This window comes from Populus euphratica, unplaced genomic scaffold, assembly GCF_000495115.2.
Source record: "Populus euphratica unplaced genomic scaffold, PopEup_1.0 scaffold1.1, whole genome shotgun sequence".
Lineage (NCBI taxonomy): Eukaryota > Viridiplantae > Streptophyta > Magnoliopsida > Malpighiales > Salicaceae > Populus > Populus euphratica.
In genome coordinates this window covers 763,984-788,056 of record NW_011499845.1, presented here as the reverse complement: position 1 = coordinate 788,056, position 24,073 = coordinate 763,984, and the positions used below count along the sequence as shown (strand labels likewise).

Below are 24,073 nucleotides of genomic sequence, written 5' to 3'. Positions count from 1 at the left end.
TACCATGAAGTTAAGTTTTGAGATGAAGACAACAAACTGTTGATGTCCTTATCTTTGTCTTTTAGTGTTTATTATTTTTACGAACAAGCATTGTGAGGTATGTACGGTTTTTTTCATACCTTTATTTTTCTAAACCTATATTTGGTTAACTTAATTTCAAATCGGGTCTCGAATCACTGAGTCCATTTTCAATATTATTTTATCTTTAAAACATAAAAAAAATCACGAATGTTGCGCTCTTGGAGAATAGCGCAACCTTCACGAATATGAATGTTCAACATTTATCGTTTTTTTACTAGGGTTCTTTTAAAAAAAATTATATTTATATTTATCATTACTAAAAAATTAATAAATATAGATAAAAATATTTAAAATACTATGTTAATATAAAAATATTATGTTAATATTTTTATCAATAAAAATATTTAAAATACTATGTTAATATTTTTATCGGTAAATTTTAACATTACATGTGGCATCAACAAAAAGGTTAATCCTACATGTCATCGCTTGGATTTCCGAGCTCCTTCTTCTTGTTCTTATGTTTTTGTTTTTTTTTTCTTCTCTTTAAGCTACATCCTCACTTAGCAACATTACTATCGAGAATGTTGGGATCATCACTATCTCATCAATATACCTCACATTCAACCGACCAAAAATACCCCACATCCTCGATCACTGTTTCAATCTCATGAGAGAGAGAGAGATAGAGTGATTATTTGCCTTTTTTAACATATTAGGGATGCCTTTATTCCTTGTTGGTAAATATCATTGGTTATTGCAAAAGCAGATCCAAATCCCAGATTCCAATATTCTAAATATCTCTTACACTAAGATGAAAACCCAACAAAGATTTTTAATAATGACAATCATAATCCCCATAAAACAAGGCTGAGATTATCAGCATGAGAATATATATATATATATATATTAAACAATGCAATCAATAAGGTAAACAAAATTTGAAGAAGGTCTAGCAGTTTTTGTGCATTCTTGCACAACTTTTGACTCTGTCTAGAGCCTAGAAACTGCAGTAGTCTTACGTTAGTTTTTTGCGAACAAGATCCGGGAATCCTATTCTAGATAGGGTGTCTATGCATGGATTTGAGTGGAATTTTGGCGTTTCTTTAGCTTCTTCTTGTCCATGTATATATATCCAGCTCTACCACTCAGAGTTTCTAGCAGGCACCGATACAACAAGTACTTCTCATTTGGCGAATCACCCATAATTATATAATCATTTTCAGTCAAGTACGTCCAAAACCTTCCAAAATAATATCATGCTTCCCTCCCTCCCTCCCTCTTAACACCCACTTACTCATTTTCTCAAAATCCAGGTAATTACCATTACCCGCAAACTATTTACCTGAACATCCTAATTAGCTATTACCCAAAAACTATCTGAGTTTAATTTGGGATATCATCATGATGATTTCCTTTTAGAATTAAAGATGGATTTGATTAAAGAAACTTTATCACGACGACAAGGGTGCATGGACATGATGCAAATAATACTGATCATCATTAAGGAAGGAATACCATGAACACATTAGCTTACAAAATTCGGCGATAATACTAAAGATCTAGAGAGAAGAAAAAACAATTTTCAGATATTGAAAGAAGAAGGAATTGTGCAAAATAAAGAAAAAAAAATCACATATCATCTCAAGGAAAATACCTTAGTACACTGCATATATAGATAGGCCAATTGTAATAATTTAAGCGCTTCATGTCAGATATCCAACTCCATGGAAACATATACCCTAAATTTGTAACATAATCCCATAGAATACAAGGAAAAAGATGCCAGCAGAAAAATAAACTTCAAGACTAGAGGCCTACCATTTCCAAGTTCTCGAATTCAGTAGATCGCGAGTAGACAAGTTCTTTGATCCATCCTTTACGTGGCTCAACTTAAAGATTTTAGTAATTGAACTTGCGAAGTTAGGATAATTGATTGAAACTTGAAAGTTCTCTTTTATCTTCAAGCTGATTACCAGTCTTCACTGAACCTGTGGTAGTACAATAGAAAACACCAAGATTGGGTGGAGTTTTTGACAGAAAAACACATCAAAATCATAATAGATGGCTTGTAGAAGAAGTGAAACCAGGAAGATCAGTCCATGCATTGTTTCCACCCCAGTGTTGATCAATTCCTGAGATACCCAAAACTTTTTTCGATAAATTCAGCCTTTGATTCTCTTCCGTTTTGACTGTAGCTAGGTGAGTAGCCCCAGTAGTGTCCAACGGCTTGGACCGAATCTGATCGGCATAATTTGATGATTCAATTCCTCCACCCTCAAATGAAAACAAACCACTCGGTGGTTCCATATTAGACAAGAAGGGAAATTGCTGCACTTGTTGATGAACTTGTTGCAATCTCCACTGCTCAACTAGCCCACTAGATAAAATAGACCCAGCAACACCATTTGAACTAGTACTGCTGCCAATCTGAAATTCTACGCCATCACCTCCACCAGCTGTTACCCCTATTGAATGCTGAATTCCACCAAAATCTAACCCAATACCTGCGGAATTGAAGTCACCAAGATGATGCAACGGTGGCAAGATCTGTAGCTGTGGCAGTGGAGGGGGCATGTGCCCTAGAATATCAGCAGTGCAAAAATTAGAAGCAAGTCCGCCACCTGAGCTAGAGACTGCTTTAATTGGAAATTTTGATCTACCGCTTCCTTTGCTCCTTTTATTCCTTCTACAGCCACCGCCAACAGGCACGTTCCTTAGTGCACCTCCACTAGTCCAATATCGCCTGCAAGTCTTGCAAAAGTGGCGAGGCTGGGAGAGGCTATAATTATTGAAGTAACAAAATTTGGTATTTGTTGATTCACATCTTGGACATTTAAGGGCTGTTTCAGGTAGTTGAGTCTTGGCTACCCTGGCTCGATCACTCATCGAGCCAGGCCTGATTGAACCTGTGCTTCCATCACCATAGCCACCACTTGGAGGTGGTGCCGGCTGAGGTGGAAGTTGAGGGTTTTCATATCCAGCTCCTGGAGGTTGGTTATTAGGTTGCTGCAAACGATCAAAAATAAAGAGAGGAAGAAAGAAATCAAATATTTAGTATATTCAAGAGGAGATACATAAAATAAAAGGTGGAGGACAGGAATATTATTTATCTTTGGAATTGCTTTTTTGGAGAGGAAGCTATATAGTCTGTTGCAAGTAGAGAGAAAATTAAGAGGGAAAAAATCTCCTACCTGTTGCCAATTGCGTGAACCTAGATAGGCTGGAATGGATGAGAAGACCATGGTGCTTGAGCTTTAATTCTCTCTTTTGTAAAGGTCGATAGGGTTCTTTTTTGGGAGATATGGTGGAGAATCACATCAAGGGAAGGGAGTTGCAGAGAAAAAGAGAAGGAGATGGAAAGATAAAGGAGGGTTCTGTGTGTTTATTTATTTTAATTTTTAACCATCTCCCTCCACGAAATTCTCTCCTTTTGTTTTATTAAATTTCTTAAATAAATCAAGGTTAGGGTTTCAATGCAATGAAATTAATTTTCTTATCTTAACCTGTAAGCTTCTTTTGACACTATGCGCTTTTAATTTACAGTGTCCCTCTGCTGATCACCCCACAAATGTAAAGTGATTAGTGGCCATGCAGAGAGTGAGAGAGGAACCCTAAGCGAAGTTTCATGTTGTATTATATCCTTTTTTACTTAAATATAATAATTAAAATATCACAGAACTAAAAAGCTAGGAAAAGCAGGTCTTGGTAAGGGCATCCTTGCTGGAAGTGTCACTGTCGAATTTGCCTTTATGTTCTTGGGTTTGTCTGCAGCGGTTTTTCTTTTTTACTATTATTCTTGCATGCAAACTTTTTAGTGGTTTCTTTTTTTCTTTGGGTCGCCTATTAACGTAGATTCTTGTCACCGTGCCCTTTATACTTTTCTTGTATTGCCATTCACATCCAACAACCACGAGTGAGGAAATAGTTGGTCCCCAAGCCCACACGGCTCCCCCACAGTGTTTCGCCGGATGCGTGCACCGAGGAGGTTGTTTGAGGAATCACGTAAATCATGTAATTTCTACTCTGGCGCGTCTCCTACATTTCCACCATCGCTGTTGTAAAGCGGAATATTAAAAACATTAATCAATTGATATACTACCGAATATCTTCAGAGGTATATCCAATAAATAGTCATGAATTTAAATAGTTCTGTATTTATTTTCTTTAAATAAAATTTTAAGTTCAAGTTTTTTTTTGTATAAAATACATTATTATTAGAAAAGTTTTATATTTTAGCAGGTTATTCGACCCGATTTGTCGAAATACAGTAAAATTCTAAATACCAAGATTTAGATTAAAACAAACAATCATATCAATTTTATAAGCAATTACTCATGATAGAACTTTACCAACATAAAATATTTATTTTAAAAGCCATTAAGCCTTAGTACGAACCACAATTCCAATTAATTTTTTTAAAAAAAATGCTAAATATATAGACACACACATACAGTAAGTCAATTATAGGAATCTGTCTGCCATCTATCATAATATTTACTTTAGTGAGTTTTTTAAGACTAATATACCATTAAAAGTTAGTTTTTCATGTTTATAGAAAGAAAAAAAACTATTGATTTGACTTTAGTATTTTAGACTCAAAAGTATATGTTCTGTCGTGTTTTTAAAAATATTAGAAAACCTATTTCTAGTTCCACATAATTCACTCAATCTATTCTTGTGATATTTATTTTAATTAAAATCCTATAAATTAAATAGGTAAATCATTTTCAATATTCCAATCAATTCGTTCGACAACAAAATCTTAATTACCAGATTCTTGTCACATCCTATAAAATGGAATTCTGACTGTAATTGAAAAGTTCATGCATAGCATCGCAATATCGATCACACTACTAACCAAATAAAGAAGCACTAATTAGTAAACTCCTTTTCTCTTCTTTGTTTTTTTCCTGAATCAAAGAATAGAAGTCAAATTGTGCCTTGCATGACGAGATCGAATTAGTCAAGAATGATACTTCACGATCGCTAAAAGGGGCATTGCTGAAATATATAAAACTTTATGGGTATTTATTGTTCCTGAGGATTCGTGGAATGGAGTCATGTAATTTCATCACATAAATTCGTTTTAATCTCTCCACATTTAGACATCACTTATTTATCAATTGGATGATTAGTCTAACATTGTGTATTTGAGATTGTACAGTAGTTGTTGTAGTTTAAAATATTTTTTTCATTAATAAATTAAAATATTAATTTTTTTATTTTTTTAAAAAATATTTTTAATATTAAAAAATCAAAACAATAAAACATATAAAAATAAATTTTAACAAAAATTAAAATTAAAATTTTAAAAAAAATATAGCTTATACTGTGTTCCTAAACTGAATTGGCCCTTAAAACTACTTTAATCAAAATTTATCACTTACTAAGGCGCTAATCAAGGACTTTTATAAACACTTGTGTATGGATTGGAATATATTTCTTTTTTAATAAGATACACGTTTTGCTGAACTTGTAGATGGTAGGGAATTATATGGGTAAAGAAGATTAAAAAAAATATTTTTTATTCATAAAAATAGAAGTCATAAATTAGTTAAGAAAGGAGATTGATTGTACAAGTAAAAATCTGGAATGTATTGATACCTCAAATGCATTTTTCTTGAAATAAATTATAATATTTAATTGTCTTATGTAAACTAAATTAATGTTATGTTTTCTAATGATTAGTCCACTTAGGGTTTAAGAAAAGTTATTTTTAATAAAAAGATTATTATCTTATTAAGATAAAAACCTAATTATTCTAATGATAATATAAAAAAATAAAATAAATTGTCTTTTTATTTAATATTAGAAAGTTATCTTGTATATAAATTCATAATCTCACATATTAAAATAAAAAAATATTTTTTTTTGATATTTTTAAAATATAGGCAAAAATCCTTTGGAATTTTACCAACTTGTTGTAAAATCCATGCATTTTTTAAAAAACAAAACATATAAAAGAATTTTAGATTTTTTTAAAAAAAATACCTAAATAAATTTAGGATTTTTAGCCATATACACAAAAAAATAATTTTTTTCTATTTTTTTATTTTATAGGCTTTTTTTGGTTAAAACTCATTTTTTAAAATAAAATTACCAAAATTAACCTTAAAAAGTTTTTATAATATACACCCGTAAACCAAACCAAATAGGATTTTAAACCCTTTATCCTTTTTTTTATAACTTGACTGGATAGGGTGACTTGAAATTTTTTGTTCGATAATAAACCAAATCAAAAATCTTGATTTGACCCGAATACAAAACAAAGTCAAAAAAACATATTATACATCTAAAAAAACATAAAAACTCAAAACTTATTGAATATGGCCCCTGATATGGTTCTTAATTTTGAATTTCTTCAATCAAGTTCTTAATTACGCGTAAAATTTTAATGTTTATGCAATTATATATTTGATTTGATCAAATTAATTCTTTAAAATTATAATTTAACTTCTAAACTTTAGTTTTTTCCAATTAAAGTCTACATTGACTTCAAAAATTATTTTTTTATAATTAAGCTCTCAATAAATTCTTATTTTTTTTAATTTTTCTCCTTAAATTGAATTTTTCTTTCTCAATAAGATCTTCATTAGTTGAGAATACATTGTCAAATTTTTCAATGTTGTATATTTAATTTGCCTCAACCAATTTTTGTAAATTTTCTGAGCATTCTATTATATTCTTCTCATTGATATATATTTTTGTTTTTTTTTTGTTTTCTCCTTTTTTTTTTGTTTATATGGGGCTTCAAAATAGGTAACAACTACTTTATATATTTTGCTTAATGGATAGCTTTTAGTCATGATTAAAGATATTTTTGGGTTATTTTATGGGTCAACCGAGACTAGTTTTTTATATGTATAATTTTAAAAGTACACTTCACATTAGTATGGTGTGTTATAATTTTTCTAAAGTTTTTAATTTAAAATTTTTAAAAAAACATATATAGTTAATCAAAAGATTGAGTTTAAATTTTTTATTAATAGATTAATACAACAATCATAAGCCCTAAAATCAATTTTTCTTAGTTAGGTAACCTTTGTTAGCTCAAGAGAAAGAAGAGACATGATGTCTTTAGATATGTTGGACCTATTAGAAAATAATATAAATTATTTTTTGAGATTTCATTTATAATAGCTTAAATTTTTAAGTTACGTTGATTTCTTAACAAAAAATATCAGAGTTTTAATGATCAAATAATCATGAGTTTTTATAGATTAAAATTCTTATTAAAAATTAAAGTTACTTGATTATAAAATATGAAATACCATATTAATTATACTTACTGTTAGATTATATTTTATTTTTAAATTATATAGTATCAAATAACTAATTCAACTTAAAAATTTAAGTTATTAAATAAAATTTTAAGATATAATTTATATTATTCTTTAGTATATAATTACTTGTATCATGTTTGAATAATAAAGTACCCACTAATGTTCATGGATAAATAAAAATCCTAAGCAGCCATTGATTTTATTTCAGTGATTTTTACTAAAATGATACCTTATATATGTTCTCTAAAAAAATATAAAAATGTAAAAGGAGACGAATTAAATGAAGAAAAAAACGAACATGGTTAATTTAATCACGAAACACGTTGCACCTTTATACATGGCAACTTTGATGAATCTGGCAATGCATGCATGAATGCTTGGATTTTTCGACTGATCGGTTGTGTGATGTTAAATTTGTCAAGACTCATATCATGAGCATTTTGATTTCTACTGTGGTCCAAGATCAGAGAAGCCAGAAAAGGCTTGGTTATTTGATTGCATTATTATTCATGGACAGTGTCCTTATAATCGCTTTTCCCCTTGAATGATATGGTACGCACACCCTGCATCAATTTCTGAAGCGTGCAAATCAAGGGCTAGCCATGCCCCCTTGAGAGGTGGCACCATATCGAAACTCACACTGTTCGTAGCTAATTGCTACATATCATCTTCTTTATCCATACATATTAACATGCACACATCACTTTCATCAATATATATATTCGAGAAACTAAAGATGTTTTCCTTGTCAGGTCAGGAAAGTATATGGAAGAGCTTAGTTTGACGCATGCGCGTAGACCATAGAGCATATACAACAGGAATTGCCAGGTGCGAATTTTTTTTTTTTTCATTTTTCCTAGGTTGTATATATAAAGTAGTGCGTAGTGAAAATATAAGAGTTTTGATTACTCAAAAACTCCCGATTAAATTTAAAATAAACACAAAATTGTCGAAGAAAAATTAACTAGTAAAAGTATGAGATTCTAAATAATTTATAATTAAAGGTCAAAGATTTACAAGCGAAACCGTATAAATAATCTCCGTTAGTTGACCTCTGGTTAGAAATGAAAAAATAATAAGAAATAATAGAAAATATGTAAGAATATATGCAAGAAAACTATAATTTTGAAATAGGAAGAACCTGAAACATGATATGTGGATTGGATATGCATGCAAAAAGGCTTAAAAGTGGATATTTAGAGTGGATTTTGATCTGAAAAAAAGAGATTCTAATAACTTCATATATAGTCACCATTAGACCGTGGAGTGTAAACAAAATCATTTTAACCCATAAACTGAAATGTTTAGTTGAAATTCAATAAGTGATTTTATGTCTATTCAATATATATATATAAATGTCCTTAAATAAAGTTTTTTAAACTTGAAATTAATGAAAAATAATTATTATCTTTTGCTTAATTTAATTATAAAAATAAAAATGTTGTGATTCGAATTCTCATATTAGGACTTTAAGTCAGCTCGTGTCTATAAAAAAATTAATTAAATCAGCTCATGTGTGCTAATTAAGTGTTTCTATTTTATGAGAATAAGCTATCTAGCTGGTAGCGAAAACTGATTAGAAAAGCACCTGGCATTATTGGGGTGCACGGAAGGGAGAATATGAAAGATTAAGTGTGTAATCATAGCTCATCAACGAGGAAAAACAAATAACTATGAAAGATTAAGAATTAAATGAATCTCTCTATCCTGAGATGGAATTATATGAATTCCATGTCAGAGAAGCAACAGTATCTCGTATTCACTTCTGGCTGGCGAAAATAATTGAGACAAGAGAGATAGTTAAAGCTTCCAAAATAATGACACAGGGTCTGTTCAACATTGTCACAAGTAAGACTGGAAAAGAAGAAGCTATTTCCCATCTGCAAGAGCAGTGGTCCACATGTATAGCACTCCATCTGCAACCAACACAGTAGCTTTGGGATCGGTCTTCTTCCGAAAAGAAAAGACACGCACACGATGCATGTGTGTGTGTCTGTGTCTGTGTGAGATGAAAAATTCTAATCGATTGAGATGGAATTCAATGTTTATAGCCTTCGATGACTGCATATATACTTGTTAGAAGAGATTAATAATCTGCTGGACAGATTTATTCATTTACATATTTACAAAAATAACTGAACTTTATCAGAGAGTTCAAATAATGTTGGCCATCCTTTCTGCAGCAATTCCATGCGTGTTCGCGTAATTCAATTGTAAAAATGCACATTGCAACTTTTTCTTTTTCTTTTTTATTTTCTTTTTGGCACAATGTTAAATCATCATCACCAAATCTACATATGAATATAACACCCCACCTTATTCCATCATATATGTTGATTGATTTTTGGCCTCCTACCATCAACAATATTGGGTCGCCAATGGAAAAGGGAGCAGACGTTACATGCAGCCAAACTGACCACTAGCCATGTGCTCTGAAAAGTCATGGCTTTGTTGTACAAACTTGCTAGCTTTATTCTGTTCAAAAGGTAGAGTCATGCTTTCTTCTATGATCTTTAATTTCTTAGACGATAATTCATAACTGTGTTCTCAACTGTATCGAAACGCTATATTCTGACAAAGGGGCTAATTCATGTTTCCTTTTCTAACATTTTGCTCGCGAAGATAATATCACGCGAAAGTCTTAAGTTTCTCAGGTAACAAGTCAGGTCAATTCGATGCACAATTAATTCCTCATGGAAGTTAAATTTCTTGGAAATTAATTTACCACAGATTCTGGAGACAAAACTTCAAAAGGTTGGCCAAGTCACGTTAGTTTCATCTTATATAAAGCAACGACACTCTAGGGCTTGATTGGTTTCATGACTTGCGCAGTCAGTTTGGCGAAAGTTCAGATGAACTTCCTGTTCCTCTAAAAACATGACTATGATAACCAGAGATTGCTGGTAGTTTTTTGGTTCGGCCTTCTTATAACAAGCTCCAAGCTTAAGGAATATATATGTTCAATGTAGCAAGATATCTATTTTTGCTCGTAACATTTATTAGTTACTTTCTAAGAATTTCGTTGTATCTATCAAAGCAGAAATGCCAATTATAAATCATCGGAGAAACTGCATTTTGGCCCATTAGATTCATCAATTTGCACTTCGAGGCGACTCTATCAATCTCTAGTTTCCAGATAGTCTTTACGAACTCGCATGGCCAGAAACATTAAGAATCCCTAAAAATCTTTGAAACTAGAAGAAGAAACAAGATAAAATTTTAAAAAAAGTGGGCTCATCCTGACAAGGGACTGCATATAAGACTTTATGAAACGATGAAGCTAACTTTAACAAAAACAGAAACAAAAATTAAACAAGGGGGGTGAGGGCTTGAATACAATACCATCTTTTTCACGCCACTTTTATCATACATTAATAATAATAATGATCTTATATAAAGCAAAAAACTATATCTGTGTTCAATTAACAGACCTTAAAGAAAAACAGAGAAGAAAAGAAAATTAATTCCTTATTTTCTTCAATTAACGAAGATCTGGAGACATGTTTCTCCACCATTATTAGAAAGATTCTGTCCCTGGTGTGCGTCTTCTGTCGTCATTCTAACGTTGCCCACTTTTGCCCTGCATGCCCTTTCATTCTCTCGTTACAAATTGATTAAACATTCCGTGTTTCGACTTTTGCCCACTTTCTAAATCAGCATGGATCCGGAAAAAAAATACGATATTAATTAATTGTATGAAGTTTTATTGTTGTAAAATACTGTTGGGGTTTAAATTAATATATTTTACATAATAAACTGATGGCATTCGTTTTGAGTGCATCAAAAGTTGACATCTCATCCATTTTTATTTAATATCAAGTGTAGAATTTTATACCCTTCTTTCTTCACTGCCACAAATAAAATATTCAAAATGAATACGGTTTAAAAAGTCAAAATAATATTGACACCAAGTTGAAAAGAGAAAAATATGAGAAAAGCCTTTCAATTACATGCTTTGAATCCTAATTTCTTGGCATTGGTTTATTATAAAAAAATTATTAAACTATAAGCTTTAATTTAATTAAAGATAGATGTTGAATATTTTTTGATAAAATGTAAAAGCAATTTTTTGTTTTAATAAAACTCATCTTATATGCCAGAACAACTCATATCATGAACCTTCAAATTGTTTAAAAGTTTATAATGGTATATAGGAGTTCACTTATATATTATATAGTTTTTAAAAGAAATTTATTACCATTTGATTTTGGTTTGGTGATGGAAATTTTATAAATTCAATTTTGATCAATAAAAGAAATTAAATTCGATACCATGTTGAACAAAACAAAATGCCATGAAAATTATATAAAATAATTTAAGCTAAATATTTTTATGGGTATGGGATAAATATTTATTCAAACATAATTATAACGATTATGATAATACACAGATAAAATTATAGCAGTATATATATTCAAATTACTAAACAAATAATTATTTATAAATAATCGATAAGTAAAATTGAATCATCCTAGCTCCCAACACGCGGAATATATAATTAATTAGCTACTAATATAGAAGTCAGTATATGAAATTACCAAAGTATAATAAAAACCCTATACGAGGAAATTAATAATGCAATGCTTAATTAGGGTTCTAGTGTGACCAGAGTTCATCTAGTGCTTGTAGCTAGCTGGTAAACCAATATGAAAAAAATATTGAGAGTTTTTTTTTTATGATATCTTAAAGTGGTGGAGACCCAAAACCCTGCCTGGCGCCCGAAAAAATGAAAGGAAAAGGAAAAAGAAAATGTTTCGAGAGGGATCTACGCTGCAGATCAAATCTCGATGAAGATCATCTCTTATCTGCAACGGGCGATTTAGTAAAACTATAATTGTTTATGGCTTGGTGGCGTAGGAATCTAATTCCCCTATCTAATCAACGTTCGGTAGAATATCATCTTTAACTCATTTTCATGCAGAAAGCAACTCTTCTTGTATAGATAAATAGTTGGAAAGGAAGCTTGTTTGGCAGCTTTTGCCCCCCATTATTTTGTTCCGTCCCTGTCCCTCTCTTCCCCCACCCCTACTTCCTTCCCACCCCTACTTCCTTCTAAATCATACATGATTATATAAAATCTCTAATTAAAGTTCGTATAACCACTAATTAACACGGTTACATTCTGTTAATATGGAGGGCATGTAATTAAGCTGTGAAATCAATATCATGAAGCAGACAAATCTCTATCGGGATGGGTTTCACGTGCTTATCTCGTGAAGAATATATTCCAAATTGTTTTCTTGAGATCGTTCAACGTGCTGGTTAATCAAACGGTTGCTAATTAATTTTATTAAGTGAAGTCTTAAGCATTTTTTGAAAAAATAATATATAACAGTGGCCCATGCTGCATTATCTTGATATCTTCCGAACCGGAATTAATTTCGTTGTGCTTTCACACCAAAGCAAAGATGCAAGATCCATATGAGACCCACGAGCTCAGTTACGGTCCCTCACGTCAGGAAATTAGACGTTGAATCCTTCTGATCAAGTTAATTTCCTATATTTTGTGGATGAACGATACATTAAATTTTTATCATAAAGGTTCTATTAATTCAGATGAGTATATTAAGTCGCATCAATTAATTAATTCTTGATGGCTAGATTGCATGTGATGTTTATTATACAGATGAATTGTGATGGTGGATGGATCCCGTCAACATAAAGTTTAATTTGATTTGATTGGATTGGATTTTGCTGCAGATATGAAGTTTCTTCCCCAGCAAGAGAATCAACGGGCACCGAGTTCATTTTATTCAGACATGTTGGGCCGTTACAAGGCCCACCTACTGGTCCGTTTCAAAAGTTGACGGGCTCAGGAAAAAAGATTTTTTTTTTAAAAAAAAAAAAAAAACAGCTCGTAAGTTGACATGTCAAGGAAAAAGGTCCCTGGATCCTGTTATCCATCCTCTTGTTTTTGTAGAGTATCATTCTAGATTGAGGGAGGGGCTAAAGGAGTCCATCAAAAAGAGAATAAAGTGGAGTATCTATAAATATATTCTTGAATTATTTTGTAATTCGATAAAAAAAAATTATATTTCAAGAATGCCTTTAAAATATTAAAAAAAATATTTTAAATTAATATATTTTTAGTTTTTTTAAATTATTTTAATGTGCTAATATCAAAAATAATTTTTTAAAAATAAAAAAAAAATTCATTAACTTGTATTTTAATATAAAAAAAATATTTATAAAGTAATCATAACCACATTAATAAACAAACTCTAAATTAGAACTTTATAAAGTTTAACGTAACCTCCTATGACTTTGTTTGGTGATCTTTAATGGAGGAAGTTAAAGGAATTATCGTAATTAACTCCCTCGAGAATGTTAAAATAATGTTTAATATTATGGTAAAAATGTATGGAAAGTTATTTTTAATATTATCATATCAAAATTATTTAAAATTATTTAAAAAATAATTTTTAAATTAAAAAAATTGAAAAAAATCATAAAACATGGTTTTTATCATAAAATCAAACACCCCTAATATTAACATAAGTGGGGGTGGGGTAAGAAATTGTCAAGCAAGGAAAAGATTCTAAATGTTACATAAATTAATTTTTCTCAGTTATTTGTTTTTTTAATTTAAAAAATAAAAAAATACACGGAAAGAATAAAGAACCTAGCTTTTATTTGAAATATCACTCAATTAGATCCTCGTTGCTCATATGATTCTAGAAGGCTCAGTTTGAGAGAAATATGACATGGAACCTCCATGAAATCAACTTATTTGGAGTGGGTTTACAAGATATTTCTATCTTTACACGGAAATATAGATGAAAACAAGTTTATATTTATGTGTGAATCTTGTCAAATATAATTCTTGAATCTTTTTTTAAAAAAACTAAATTCGTTTTTGAATTTATCTTTTTATTATTTATATTTTACAAATAAGACGGATTTATAGTTTAATATTATTTTTATACTATTTATTAAATCTTAGATACTCCATTATAATTACATGAAAACAATTATTAAAGGGAAGCTTGAACCCGGTGGGAAAAAAGGTTTTTTAATAAACATGATAAAGCGCACTGAAGCAGCAAGATGTCACCCAAAGACTCCTATACGTAGATGAAGATGGGCTCGAGGACTCGGCCCATCAACTAGCAATTACCGCATCAATCAAAAATCTCAAAGCAGACCCAATTACAAAACAAGGTGGTCTTTTTACCCTACTTCAGCAAACGGGTTCGTCTCAAAAACTAAACGAGATCCAGAAACTAGTTATAAAAATTTAGTTATTATTTTTTTTATTGTTATTTTTTTAAAATAATTTATAAAAATAGGTTTTCTCTTAAATTTAATTTCATTTTAAATTTTTTATCTATTAAATTTAATTTTTATTATTTATTTTAGCTGAAATGAGTTATAAAATTGGATTTTTTTAATTTCATATTTTTTTTAATTTTTTTAATTATCAGATTTAATTTTTATTTTTTTGATAAATTTTTAAAAAATAATCAAAACATTAACAAGTAATTTTTCATATGATTTTCTATAACATAGTAAAATTCTAAAATGCTCAGATTTGGTTTTAATTTTTTTGATAAATTTTTTAAAAATAATTAAAACATTAATTTTTCAGATTATTTTCTATAAGATGGTCAAAAAGTAAAATATTTTCTCATTATTTTTTATGATATTAAAAAACATCAAATAATCTTCTTTCTAAAATTCTATTTTTTTAATAAAAAATCTAATTTTGAGTAAACAAACAGAATCTGAGTGAATATCTATTATTCAGCATATTACGAAATCAACAAAAACAAGTTGTAAAGCTGGTTTTGTTCTGTTCAAGACTGTGCATTCATTTAATTTTGAAAATTAAGAAACATGGTAAAGATTAAAAACATACATCCAAGACAAAAATTGTATAGAGACCTAAACCTTAATTAGTCGCCCAAAAGCAATCTGCTAGTTTTTAACAGACAAGCTCTTGAACAAAAGATTGTGAAGGGCACGTAGATTGCATATACCAGAATCATGGCAGCAAAGACTAGAACTTTTTGTGCGTGTAAGAGAGAGTGTATATACGATGCCGTTAATATATAATTTCAGCCTCACCATCTTCTTGAGATGTTTCCCTGAGGAATATACAAAACAAGGAGGATGAAGAAAGCGAAGAAGAGGAATTGGATAGTTAGCTTTCTCATCTCTTCGCTCAATATTTTCTTTTTCACTCGAAGATGCATCTCGAGGAGCTTGTCTACTTGTATAGATGCATCAGTACATATGCAACATTTTGAATCCTGAAAAAAAGCAACACACACTGAATAACTGAATGGCATTTCGATTTCTGACAAGGGTAAAAATTTTCGAATAATTCATACGAGAGCAAAAGCTCTAGGAAGAAACAATTACTTCCTACACAGCCTTGGAGTTGCAACTCTGCGTACTGATGTCCTCTAGCAGGATTCTCAAGCAGTCCACAGGAGCTTCAACAAAATATCACACATCCAAGTGAAGGGAACATGCATAAGAAGGCTAAGAAGCCAGTGTTGTTTTTCATGAGAGTAATAAATTTGACAACCGATATAAATTTTTTTACGAGAAACCAATACTTATCTCTTTGTAGTCACGTATATACTCATATATATTTGGATCCATGCATTAGCAGTCATAAATTGTAATAACATTAGGAGGAAACTTCAGGACGTGGACTTCACCGTGTTTACAGTTAAATTCGTTTCAGTTTTCTAGCAGGCTGTGATGCTCTGCTCTTTGATAATCAAAGGTCTATGAAGACGAACTGTGGCTTGAATGAAGAACATTCTTTATCGCGGATTTCTTTGTCACCGAGCTAGTGGGTGGGAGTTCGATCGGCAGTCTGAAAGACCTACCTGATTATTTTTTGTAGCAAGATTTGTCACTGTTTCTTTTTCAAACCGCTTTTTTCACTTCTCCTTGACTTGGGCCTGAATTAAATCATTGGAGTAATGTTCTCGCATAGCAGTGCATCTCTGCTTTCATGCCAAGTTCTTTGTAACGCGGATGCATGCCTGCCGTCCGTAGTGAATTGACCTAGCAATTAACTTGACAAAGTAGTGGAGAAGCCATCTCTGTCGAAAAGTTTACAATCAACTATATTACCATACTGTTTTGACATTTTCCTCGATTTCTGTAATTTTTATGATCACTGCACTAGAATTGGGTTCCCTTCTCTTCTTTTATTATTTAGGCTGGATTTGATGTTGGGTTAAATTGTTGAAAGATAGAAGCAAATAGTTGTGGAGGTTATGTATTATGTATTATATTTAATTTTAATTGCTATAAATCTTGCCCTTGGGAAGTTATTATCTGTTGAAATTGTCACCCTTAAACCACACAGTACAATCATAACTGGTTAGGTGAAAGTCAATGGAAAACTTATCTTAATTAGTTAGGATTAGTTTGCTACAATTTAATTTTTTTAAGGACATTTGATATATATATTTTTTGTTTTTGTTTTGAGTTTTTAATTCTATTTCCATTTCCTAAAAAAATGACAAATAATTTGATTTGACAAGACAATAAAAAACTCATTTACTGTACTTGTAAAGATTTTCGAATTAGATGTCTGTATTTTATTTTATTATTAGTATCTTTATTTTTTTCCAATTAAGTATCTGTATTTATTCTATTCAGATATCTCTATATTTGTTTTTAACAAAGTGTTTTCATCATTATTTTTTATATAATAAACTGACACTCGTAAAAAGAAACAAATTTTATATTTAGTTTTAAATGTTTGAAAATGATATGAAACAGCACGCAGTCTCGTAAAAAAAAAGAAAAAAAACCATTTTATTGTCTAAAATCAAAGTGAAGCAGCGGGCTCAGCAACAAATAGACTTGAATTTACATTAGTAAGATGACCCGGAATGGTCCAATCCAAAGTACGGGCCTAAAGCAGAGAAAACATCTAAAATCCATCATTGATCGGAGAAAATATTTTGGAATTTCAAAGAATGTTTTATTGCAGTGAATTTTTTTTAAAGTATTCTTTATTTATAAATTTATTAAAATAAAATATTTTTTATTTTTTAAATTAATTCTTCACATCAACTCACGTCAAAATGATTAAAAAAATCAAAAAATAATTTAAAGAAAGTAATTCAAAGTTTTTTTAAAATATATTTGAATCATAAAAACAGATAATAAAATAAACAGAAATGAAAGGATAATAAGGTTTAGGGGATGTTGAGTGTTTTTTAAAATTATTTTTTATTTAAAAATATATTAAATTAATTTTTTTACTTATTTTAATATAGCAATATTAAAAATAAAAAATAAATCTGAATAAAATCATTTAAATATATTTTTCAATCTAAATAAGCCATATGTGAAAAGCTTCTCAAAAAACTATGAAAAAATAAAAAAAAATAAAAATAAAAATAAATAAATATTTATTAATATAAAACTTACAATAAAAAAATTCAGCCTGTAAAAAAAATTTTAGAACATAAAAAGAATTCGGTCTGCCCGTAATAACTATTTTAAAAAATGCCCTCAAACACCCCTTGATTACTCACTGCGATTGCAATAACTGTAGGGTCAATGCAATGTCTGCTTGGTAATGGTGCCTTGCCTGGAATTGAGAGAGAGAAAATAAATAAATTAAAAGCTGGTGATTTCGGAGAAGCAACCTCTACTGCCGAGTTGCTTCGGCCGCCATTTTTCTAATATAATTCAGGCGCAGCAGGAATATAAATACAATGCAGTAGTAAATTTTATATGCATTTTAAATTCATTCAACTGCGCGTTGACTTTTTTTCCCCTCAAAACTTCCTTGATCTTTTTTTTCTCTAGTTTTGATGATCTATTGGTTTTCTAGCTAATGGAAACAGACGATTCTACAGCGATTGGGATTGATTTGGGGACAACGTATTCTTGCGTTGGGGTTTGGCGAAATGGAAGAGTTGAGATTATACCAAATGATCAAGGCAACAGAATGACGCCTTCTTGTGTTGCCTTCACTGACACGGAGCGTTTGATTGGTGAAGCTGCAAAGAACCAGGTTGTTTTCAACCCTGTCAACACCATCTTTGGTTAGTATTCTTAAGAAAAAATTACTTTGCAGTATTCTTTTTTTGATTTAGTTCATGTGATGTTCTGTATGGCTCATGTTTCTGCGTGCTAGTGTTGTACAAGAATGAAGGATTTCATAGAAAGCTCTGTTTCTTCCCTGTCAGTTTATGTTTATGCTAGAGGAAATTAAATTTTATACTGAAAGATAGTGTTGTTAAATGCAATACAGATGCAAAAAGGTTAATTGGTATGAGATTTAGTGATGTTGCTGTTCAGAGTGATATCCAGCACTGGCCGTTCAAGGTTGTTGCGGGTCCTCGTGACAAGCCCATGATTGTGGTTAATTTCAAGAGTGAAGAGAGGCAGTTTGCTGCTGAAGAGATTTCGGCAATGGTACTCCAAAAGATGCGTGAGATCGCTGAAGCTTTCATCGGTAAAAGTGTGAAGGATGCAGTGATTACTGTTCCTGCCTACTTTATTGACTCTCAACGGCAGGCCACAAAAGATGCTGGTTTGATTGCTGGTTTTAATGTCATGCGTATTATTAACGAGCCCACTGCTGCTGCCATGGCTTATGGTCTTGACATGGATACAAACGATTGTGAGAGGAATGTGCTGATCTTTGATTTAGGGGGTGGTACTTGTGATGTCTCCTTGCTTGTCATTGAAGAGCGTATAGTTGAAGTGCGGGCCACAGCTGGAGACTCTCACCTTGGAGGCGAGGACTTTGACAACAGATTGGTGAATTACTTTGTTCAGGAATTCAAAAGGAGGAAAAAGAAGGACATTAGTGGAGATCCTTCAGCTCTTAGGCGGTTGCGAACTGCTTGTGAGAGGGCCAAGAGGAGTCTCTCATCTTATGTTCAAACTAACATTGAGCTCGATTCATTGTGTGAAGGTATTGACTTTTGTTCCACCATTACTCGTGCAAGATTCGAGGAGCTGAACACGGATCTCTTTAGAAAGTGTTTGCAGCTGGTAAACAAGTGTTTGAGGGATGGTAAGATGGATAAAAACAGCATCGATGATGTTGTTCTTGTTGGTGGTTCTAGCCGGATTCCCAAGGTGCAGCTGCTATTGCAATACTTTTTCAATGGCAAAGAGCTGTGCAAGAGCATCAACCCTGATGAGGCAGTTGCCTATGGTGCTGCTGTTCAGGCTACTATCTTGAGTGGCGGAGGCAATGAGGCGGTGCAAAGCATGCTGCTTCTGGATGTTTCCCCCCTGTCCCTCGGGTTGGAAATTGCTGGTGGTGTTATGGATGTTTTGATAGGAAGGAACACCACGATTCCCACAAAAAAGGAGGGTCTGTTCTCCACCTACGCAGACAATCAGACTGCTGTCTTGATCAAGATTTATGAGGGAGAGAGAACAAGGACTAGGGAAAACAACTTACTGGGCACATTTGAGCTCTCTGGCATTGCTCCAGCACCCAAAGGTGTTCCTCGGATAAAAATAATCTCTGACATTGATGCAAATGGTATCTTGAATGTATCAGCTGAGGATGAGACCAGTGGTCAGAAGAACAGGATCACAATCACCAATGACAGGGGCAGGTGGTCCAAAAAAGAAATTCAGAAGATGGTCCACGATGCCGAAAGGTACAAGTCTGAAGATGAAAAGCACAAGAAGTGGGCCGAGGCAAAGAATGAACTGCAGATTTTTGTCCACAACACGAGAATAACAATTGGGGATGAGAAGAGAAGTTCAAAGCTGGCCACAGGTGACAAGAACAAGATTGAAGGTGCCATTGACCAGGCCATGAAGTGGCTGGATAGCAACCAACTTGCAAGGAAAGAGGATTTCGATGGCAAATTGGGGGAGCTTGAGAGCATCTGCAATCCAATCATTGCGAAGATTTATAAGAGCGGCGGTGCTTGTATGGGTACGTTAATGGAAGATGAAGTTTCTCCATCTGATGGTTATGGCATATACGAAGATGAAGAATCATCGTGTTGCGAGCCAAAACGCACAGTAGCGGGAACATAAATTTAAACTAAAGGTTCAGTAATGAAACGCCATCGTTCATTATTTTCAATTATACGCATCATTTGAATAAATAGGGATAATACTGTCAGCATCAGCCTTGTCTTCAATTCTGTTATTGTTACTGTTACAAGAAGTCTCATGTGACTCTTATAACAGATTCTAAAATTCACACTCCTATAATTATGGCACTAAATGTAACAAGAAAGGTGTGAAAAATATACAATGCAATTATCATGTTTCTCTTCTACTCCTTCTCTCTATCTTTCCTTTCCCTCAACCTTCTCCATTCCTCTATTCCTCTCGATATTCTCTTATGTTACGTGTAAAGGCTCCTGTAGCCTTAGCTCATCAGTTGGATTCCTTGGTGATTGGTTCTCTCAAAATTTACCTTGCAACAAGTGGTATTAGAGCCTCTGATCTTTAGACTTCAACTATACCGCGCTCCGCTGTGAGGGTGCGGCAATGCAGGAAACAAGATAGCGTACGACAGCTTACCCGCCCTAAACTCATACCCGAAGTTGCAGCCTTACGCCATTCTTGATGGGAGGATGGTCAAGCATAAAAATCAGGCAGCAACACGAGTTTTAGTTCGCTGAAAGACCTTGTCACCATACGAAACTACCTGGGAATTTACAGATGACCTTCTCATGAGGTACCTACAATTTTTCCTTGAGGACAAGGAAATTTTTAAAGGGGAAGGTATTGTTGCGAGCCAAAACGTCTAATAGCAGGAACATAAATTTAAACTGAAGGCTCGGTAATGAAACACCATCGTTCATTATTCTCAATTATAGGCACCGTTTAAATAAATAGGGATTACACTGCCAGCATCAACCTTGTGTTCAATTCTGTTATTGTTACTGTTACAAGAAGTCTCGTGTGACTCTTGTAACAGATTCTAGAATTCAAATAGGGATTGCCTGGCATTTTTAGCTCTCGGGAATTCCTCCAGCACCGAGGGGTGTTCCTTAACCTTTGATATTGATGCAAGAGGCATCTTGATTGTGTCAGGTGAGGATGTGATCAGTGGTCCAAAAAAGAGATTGAGAAGATGGCTCAGAAGGCTGAGAAGTACAAGGCTGAAGATGAAAAGCACAAGAACATGGTAGAGGCGAAAAATGTGTTGGATAATGCCTACAGCATCAGAAACTGCGTTGTATATAATATTATCAGTTTGAAACTGGTTGAAGATGGCAAGAACATTGAAGATGCTATTGATCAGGCGAGCGATGGGCTGAATTCGAACGACCCTGTCAAAACAGATGAGGTGGAGGACATGTTGAAGGAGCGTCAGAGTGTCAGCAATACTATCATTGCCAAGATTGATCAGGGTGCTGGCAGGTTGCTCGATGAAGTTCCTCTGTTTGTTGGCAGCGAGACAGCTCCAGCCATTGGAGAAATTAACTAGGTTTGTCGATATTTTTGAATATTATGACCAAGTATGGTACTATATTTTTCATGGATTATTTGACATCTTCCCTTTTCTACGAAACATACACATTTCCTTGGCCTTGCCACGATGTCTTCTCTTTTTCTTTCTGGAAGTACTCGAGCAGGCACCTACAACTGCAAGATGAATTTACCACATCAATCTTACATAAGTTTTGGCATCCTGCCTGGATTAAATTCAAATATGAAATGGTTCCCTTGTGTACGGAAGATATGGAGGGAGAGAGAGAGAGATTGTACACTTGATAAATAAATGTGTCAAGGCTTGCATAAATAATCGGAGAACCCGCCTAAATGCATAGTTTGCTATTGATCGAGGTTTTCCTTGTGTTCATGCACTGCTTAAAGAAGAATTGAGGCTGGCTGCGAGGCTCCAACAGTGAATCAAAATTTCTTTCTTCTTGATGTTGAGAGCTTAGACTTGTCAAATTAGCGTGCCAAGGTTGATTGAGTTCTCAATGTATTAACTACTGAATATTCTGTGTTTCCCTTTTAAATAAAAAAAATATCTTAAATTATTTTAGCTTTTATAAGTAGTTTGAAGAATATGGAATCGACATCTATATCTACAAAATTTGCACACGTAATCCGTTATCTTCAAGATACTTTGAGTGTGGTGGATGGCAGAGGTTTTCAAGTGGGAATTGGTGGGGGTCTATAAAAGCATGATTTAGGCATAAACCTTGACTCGGATTCTAGGCCATACGAAACAAGGAAATATCAGGGCTCTATGCCAAGCTTTCCTTTGATTATTGCCAGCCATTAACTTTGCAGAAAAATATGCTGGCCAAAGAAATCACATAATGTTCATATCCATAATGACATGGAAAAATAAATGGCCTGGATTGCTATCTCGGATTAAAGTTACAGTAACTTTTCTTCTTCAAACTGGAGCCACGACATTGCTTACTTCTGGGGGCATACTTGCTGGCAAAAATTGCAATAAACTGTTTTTTTTTTTTTTAATTATTGTTATTACAAAAGAGAGACTCTAACACAAGATGTTTTAGAAGAGAGGAACTCTAGCATGTGTTGTTGATATGCATGTCTTCAAGTAATATCCAATTGGCTGGGATAAGGCCACGTCACCTTGAGTTCAAGAAAGCTAATTCCAATAGTACTCGCTAAAATTTATTCATAAACCAAATTACCTTCTTAATTTAAAAAATACCAAATTTTCATCCTTAAAATAATTTAATTTTACAATGAGGTCCTTTTAGGTATGTTAGGGTTTTATCAACTTTATCTTGTTAATTTTTGTCTGTGTTGATAACTTGATATTGTGGTATAATATGTTTTTAAAAATATTTTTTTCATGAAAATATTTTAATTTTTTAAATATTAAAAATATGCTGGCCAAAGAAATCACATAACGTTCATATCCATGATGACATGGAAAAATAAATGGCCTAGATTGCTATCTTGGATTAAAGTTACAGTAACTTTTCTTCCTCAAACTATAGCCACGACATTGCTTACTTCCGGGGGCATACTTGCTGGCAAAAATTGGAATAAACTGTTTTTTTTTTAATTATTATTATTACAAAAGAGAGACTCTAACACAAGATGTTTTAGAAGACAGGAACTCTAGCATGTGTTGTTGATATGCATGTCTTCAAGTAATATCCAATTGGCTGGGATAAGGCCACGTCACCTTGAGTTCATGAAAGCTAATTCCAATAGTACTCGCTAAATTTATTCATAAACCAAATTACCTTCTTAATTTAAAAAATACCAAATTTTCATCCTTAAAATAATTTAATTTTACAATGAGGTCCTTTTAGGTATGTTAGGGTTTTATCAACTTTATCTTGTTAATTTTTGTCTGTGTTGATAACTTGATATTGTGGTATAATATGTTTTTAAACATATTTTTTACATGAAAATATTTTATTTTTTAAAATATTATTACCATGTTAAAATCATAAAAAAACACATTAACTTAATATATTTTTTTAAAAATGTAAAAATATTCTTAAAAATTATTAAAAAACAGAGGTCATTGAACTTCCAAATAATTATCTCAAAGTAAACCTTAAACACTTACAACCATAGAAACACCTATAATCATGGAATTATTTTTTAATATAATTTTTTTTAATGTTTTATGAGACCATTTGGTGGTCAGAATTAATTGAATTTGAGCGTGTTAGTGTTTGAGATTGGAATGTTTAGCTCAAGGGATATTTTGATTCAAGGAAAAAGTTCATGATGTCTTATTGCTACTACTGAGGTTCAATAGAATAGACGACATGTTGTTTAGTGTGTAAATCAAATCCAGGCTAACAATGAATGGATGGACGGTTGGTTTCCTTATA

General features: G+C 32.2%; 4 protein-coding genes across 5 annotated transcripts; 3 read left to right on the top strand and 1 right to left on the bottom strand.

The window, feature by feature from the left end:
• Positions 1-1,633: 1,633 nt before the first annotated feature.
• LOC105128507 (dof zinc finger protein DOF3.6-like) lies at positions 1,634-3,456 on the bottom strand. Of its 2 annotated transcripts, XM_011030255.1 has the most exons (3): positions 3,216-3,456; positions 2,109-3,030; positions 1,634-2,012 (listed from the first exon to the last, which is right to left on the bottom strand). In XM_011030255.1, exons 1-3 carry the CDS (start codon positions 3,264-3,266, stop codon positions 1,945-1,947), a joined length of 1,041 nt encoding a protein of 346 aa, XP_011028557.1. In that variant the 5' UTR covers positions 3,267-3,456; the 3' UTR covers positions 1,634-1,944. The 2 variants fall into 2 exon arrangements, with proteins under 2 accessions (XP_011028557.1, XP_011028625.1); XM_011030323.1 differs by having other exon boundaries at positions 1,634-3,030; positions 3,216-3,454.
• Positions 3,457-18,126: 14,670 nt separating this feature from the next.
• LOC105127898 (heat shock cognate 70 kDa protein-like) lies at positions 18,127-19,444 on the top strand. The gene is made up of 3 exons (XM_011029379.1): positions 18,127-18,337; positions 18,547-19,295; positions 19,370-19,444. Exons 1-3 carry the CDS (start codon positions 18,127-18,129, stop codon positions 19,442-19,444), a joined length of 1,035 nt encoding a protein of 344 aa, XP_011027681.1.
• LOC105128239 (chloroplast envelope membrane 70 kDa heat shock-related protein-like) lies at positions 19,438-20,546 on the top strand. The gene has a single exon (XM_011029851.1). The coding sequence runs from the start codon at positions 19,518-19,520 to the stop codon at positions 20,304-20,306; it is 789 nt and encodes a 262-aa protein (XP_011028153.1). The 5' UTR covers positions 19,438-19,517; the 3' UTR covers positions 20,307-20,546.
• A 682-nt stretch (positions 20,547-21,228) lies between these two features.
• Positions 21,229-21,782, top strand: LOC105128318 (heat shock cognate 70 kDa protein 1-like). Its single transcript, XM_011029957.1, has 2 exons — positions 21,229-21,322; positions 21,355-21,782. Exon 2 carries the CDS (start codon positions 21,358-21,360, stop codon positions 21,712-21,714), a length of 357 nt encoding a protein of 118 aa, XP_011028259.1. The 5' UTR covers positions 21,229-21,322; positions 21,355-21,357; the 3' UTR covers positions 21,715-21,782.
• The last annotated feature ends 2,291 nt before the right edge of the window (positions 21,783-24,073 follow it).

Coding starts and splice junctions, on each gene's coding strand:
- LOC105128507 (XM_011030255.1), bottom strand. CDS start 3,266: ATGGTCTTCTCATCCATTCCAGCCTATCTAGGTTCACGCAATTGGCAA. Junction 3,031..3,215: donor GTTCACGCAATTGGCAACAG/GTAGGAGATTTT, acceptor GATCGTTTGCAG/CAACCTAATAACCAACCTCC. Junction 2,013..2,108: donor TGCATGGACTGATCTTCCTG/GTTTCACTTCTT, acceptor GTACTACCACAG/GTTCAGTGAAGACTGGTAAT.
- LOC105127898 (XM_011029379.1), top strand. CDS start 18,127: ATGGAAACAGACGATTCTACAGCGATTGGGATTGATTTGGGGACAACG. Junction 18,338..18,546: donor CCCTGTCAACACCATCTTTG/GTTAGTATTCTT, acceptor AATGCAATACAG/ATGCAAAAAGGTTAATTGGT. Junction 19,296..19,369: donor TTAGAAAGTGTTTGCAGCTG/GTAAACAAGTGT, acceptor TGGTGGTTCTAG/CCGGATTCCCAAGGTGCAGC.
- LOC105128239 (XM_011029851.1), top strand. CDS start 19,518: ATGCTGCTTCTGGATGTTTCCCCCCTGTCCCTCGGGTTGGAAATTGCT.
- LOC105128318 (XM_011029957.1), top strand. CDS start 21,358: ATGGCTCAGAAGGCTGAGAAGTACAAGGCTGAAGATGAAAAGCACAAG.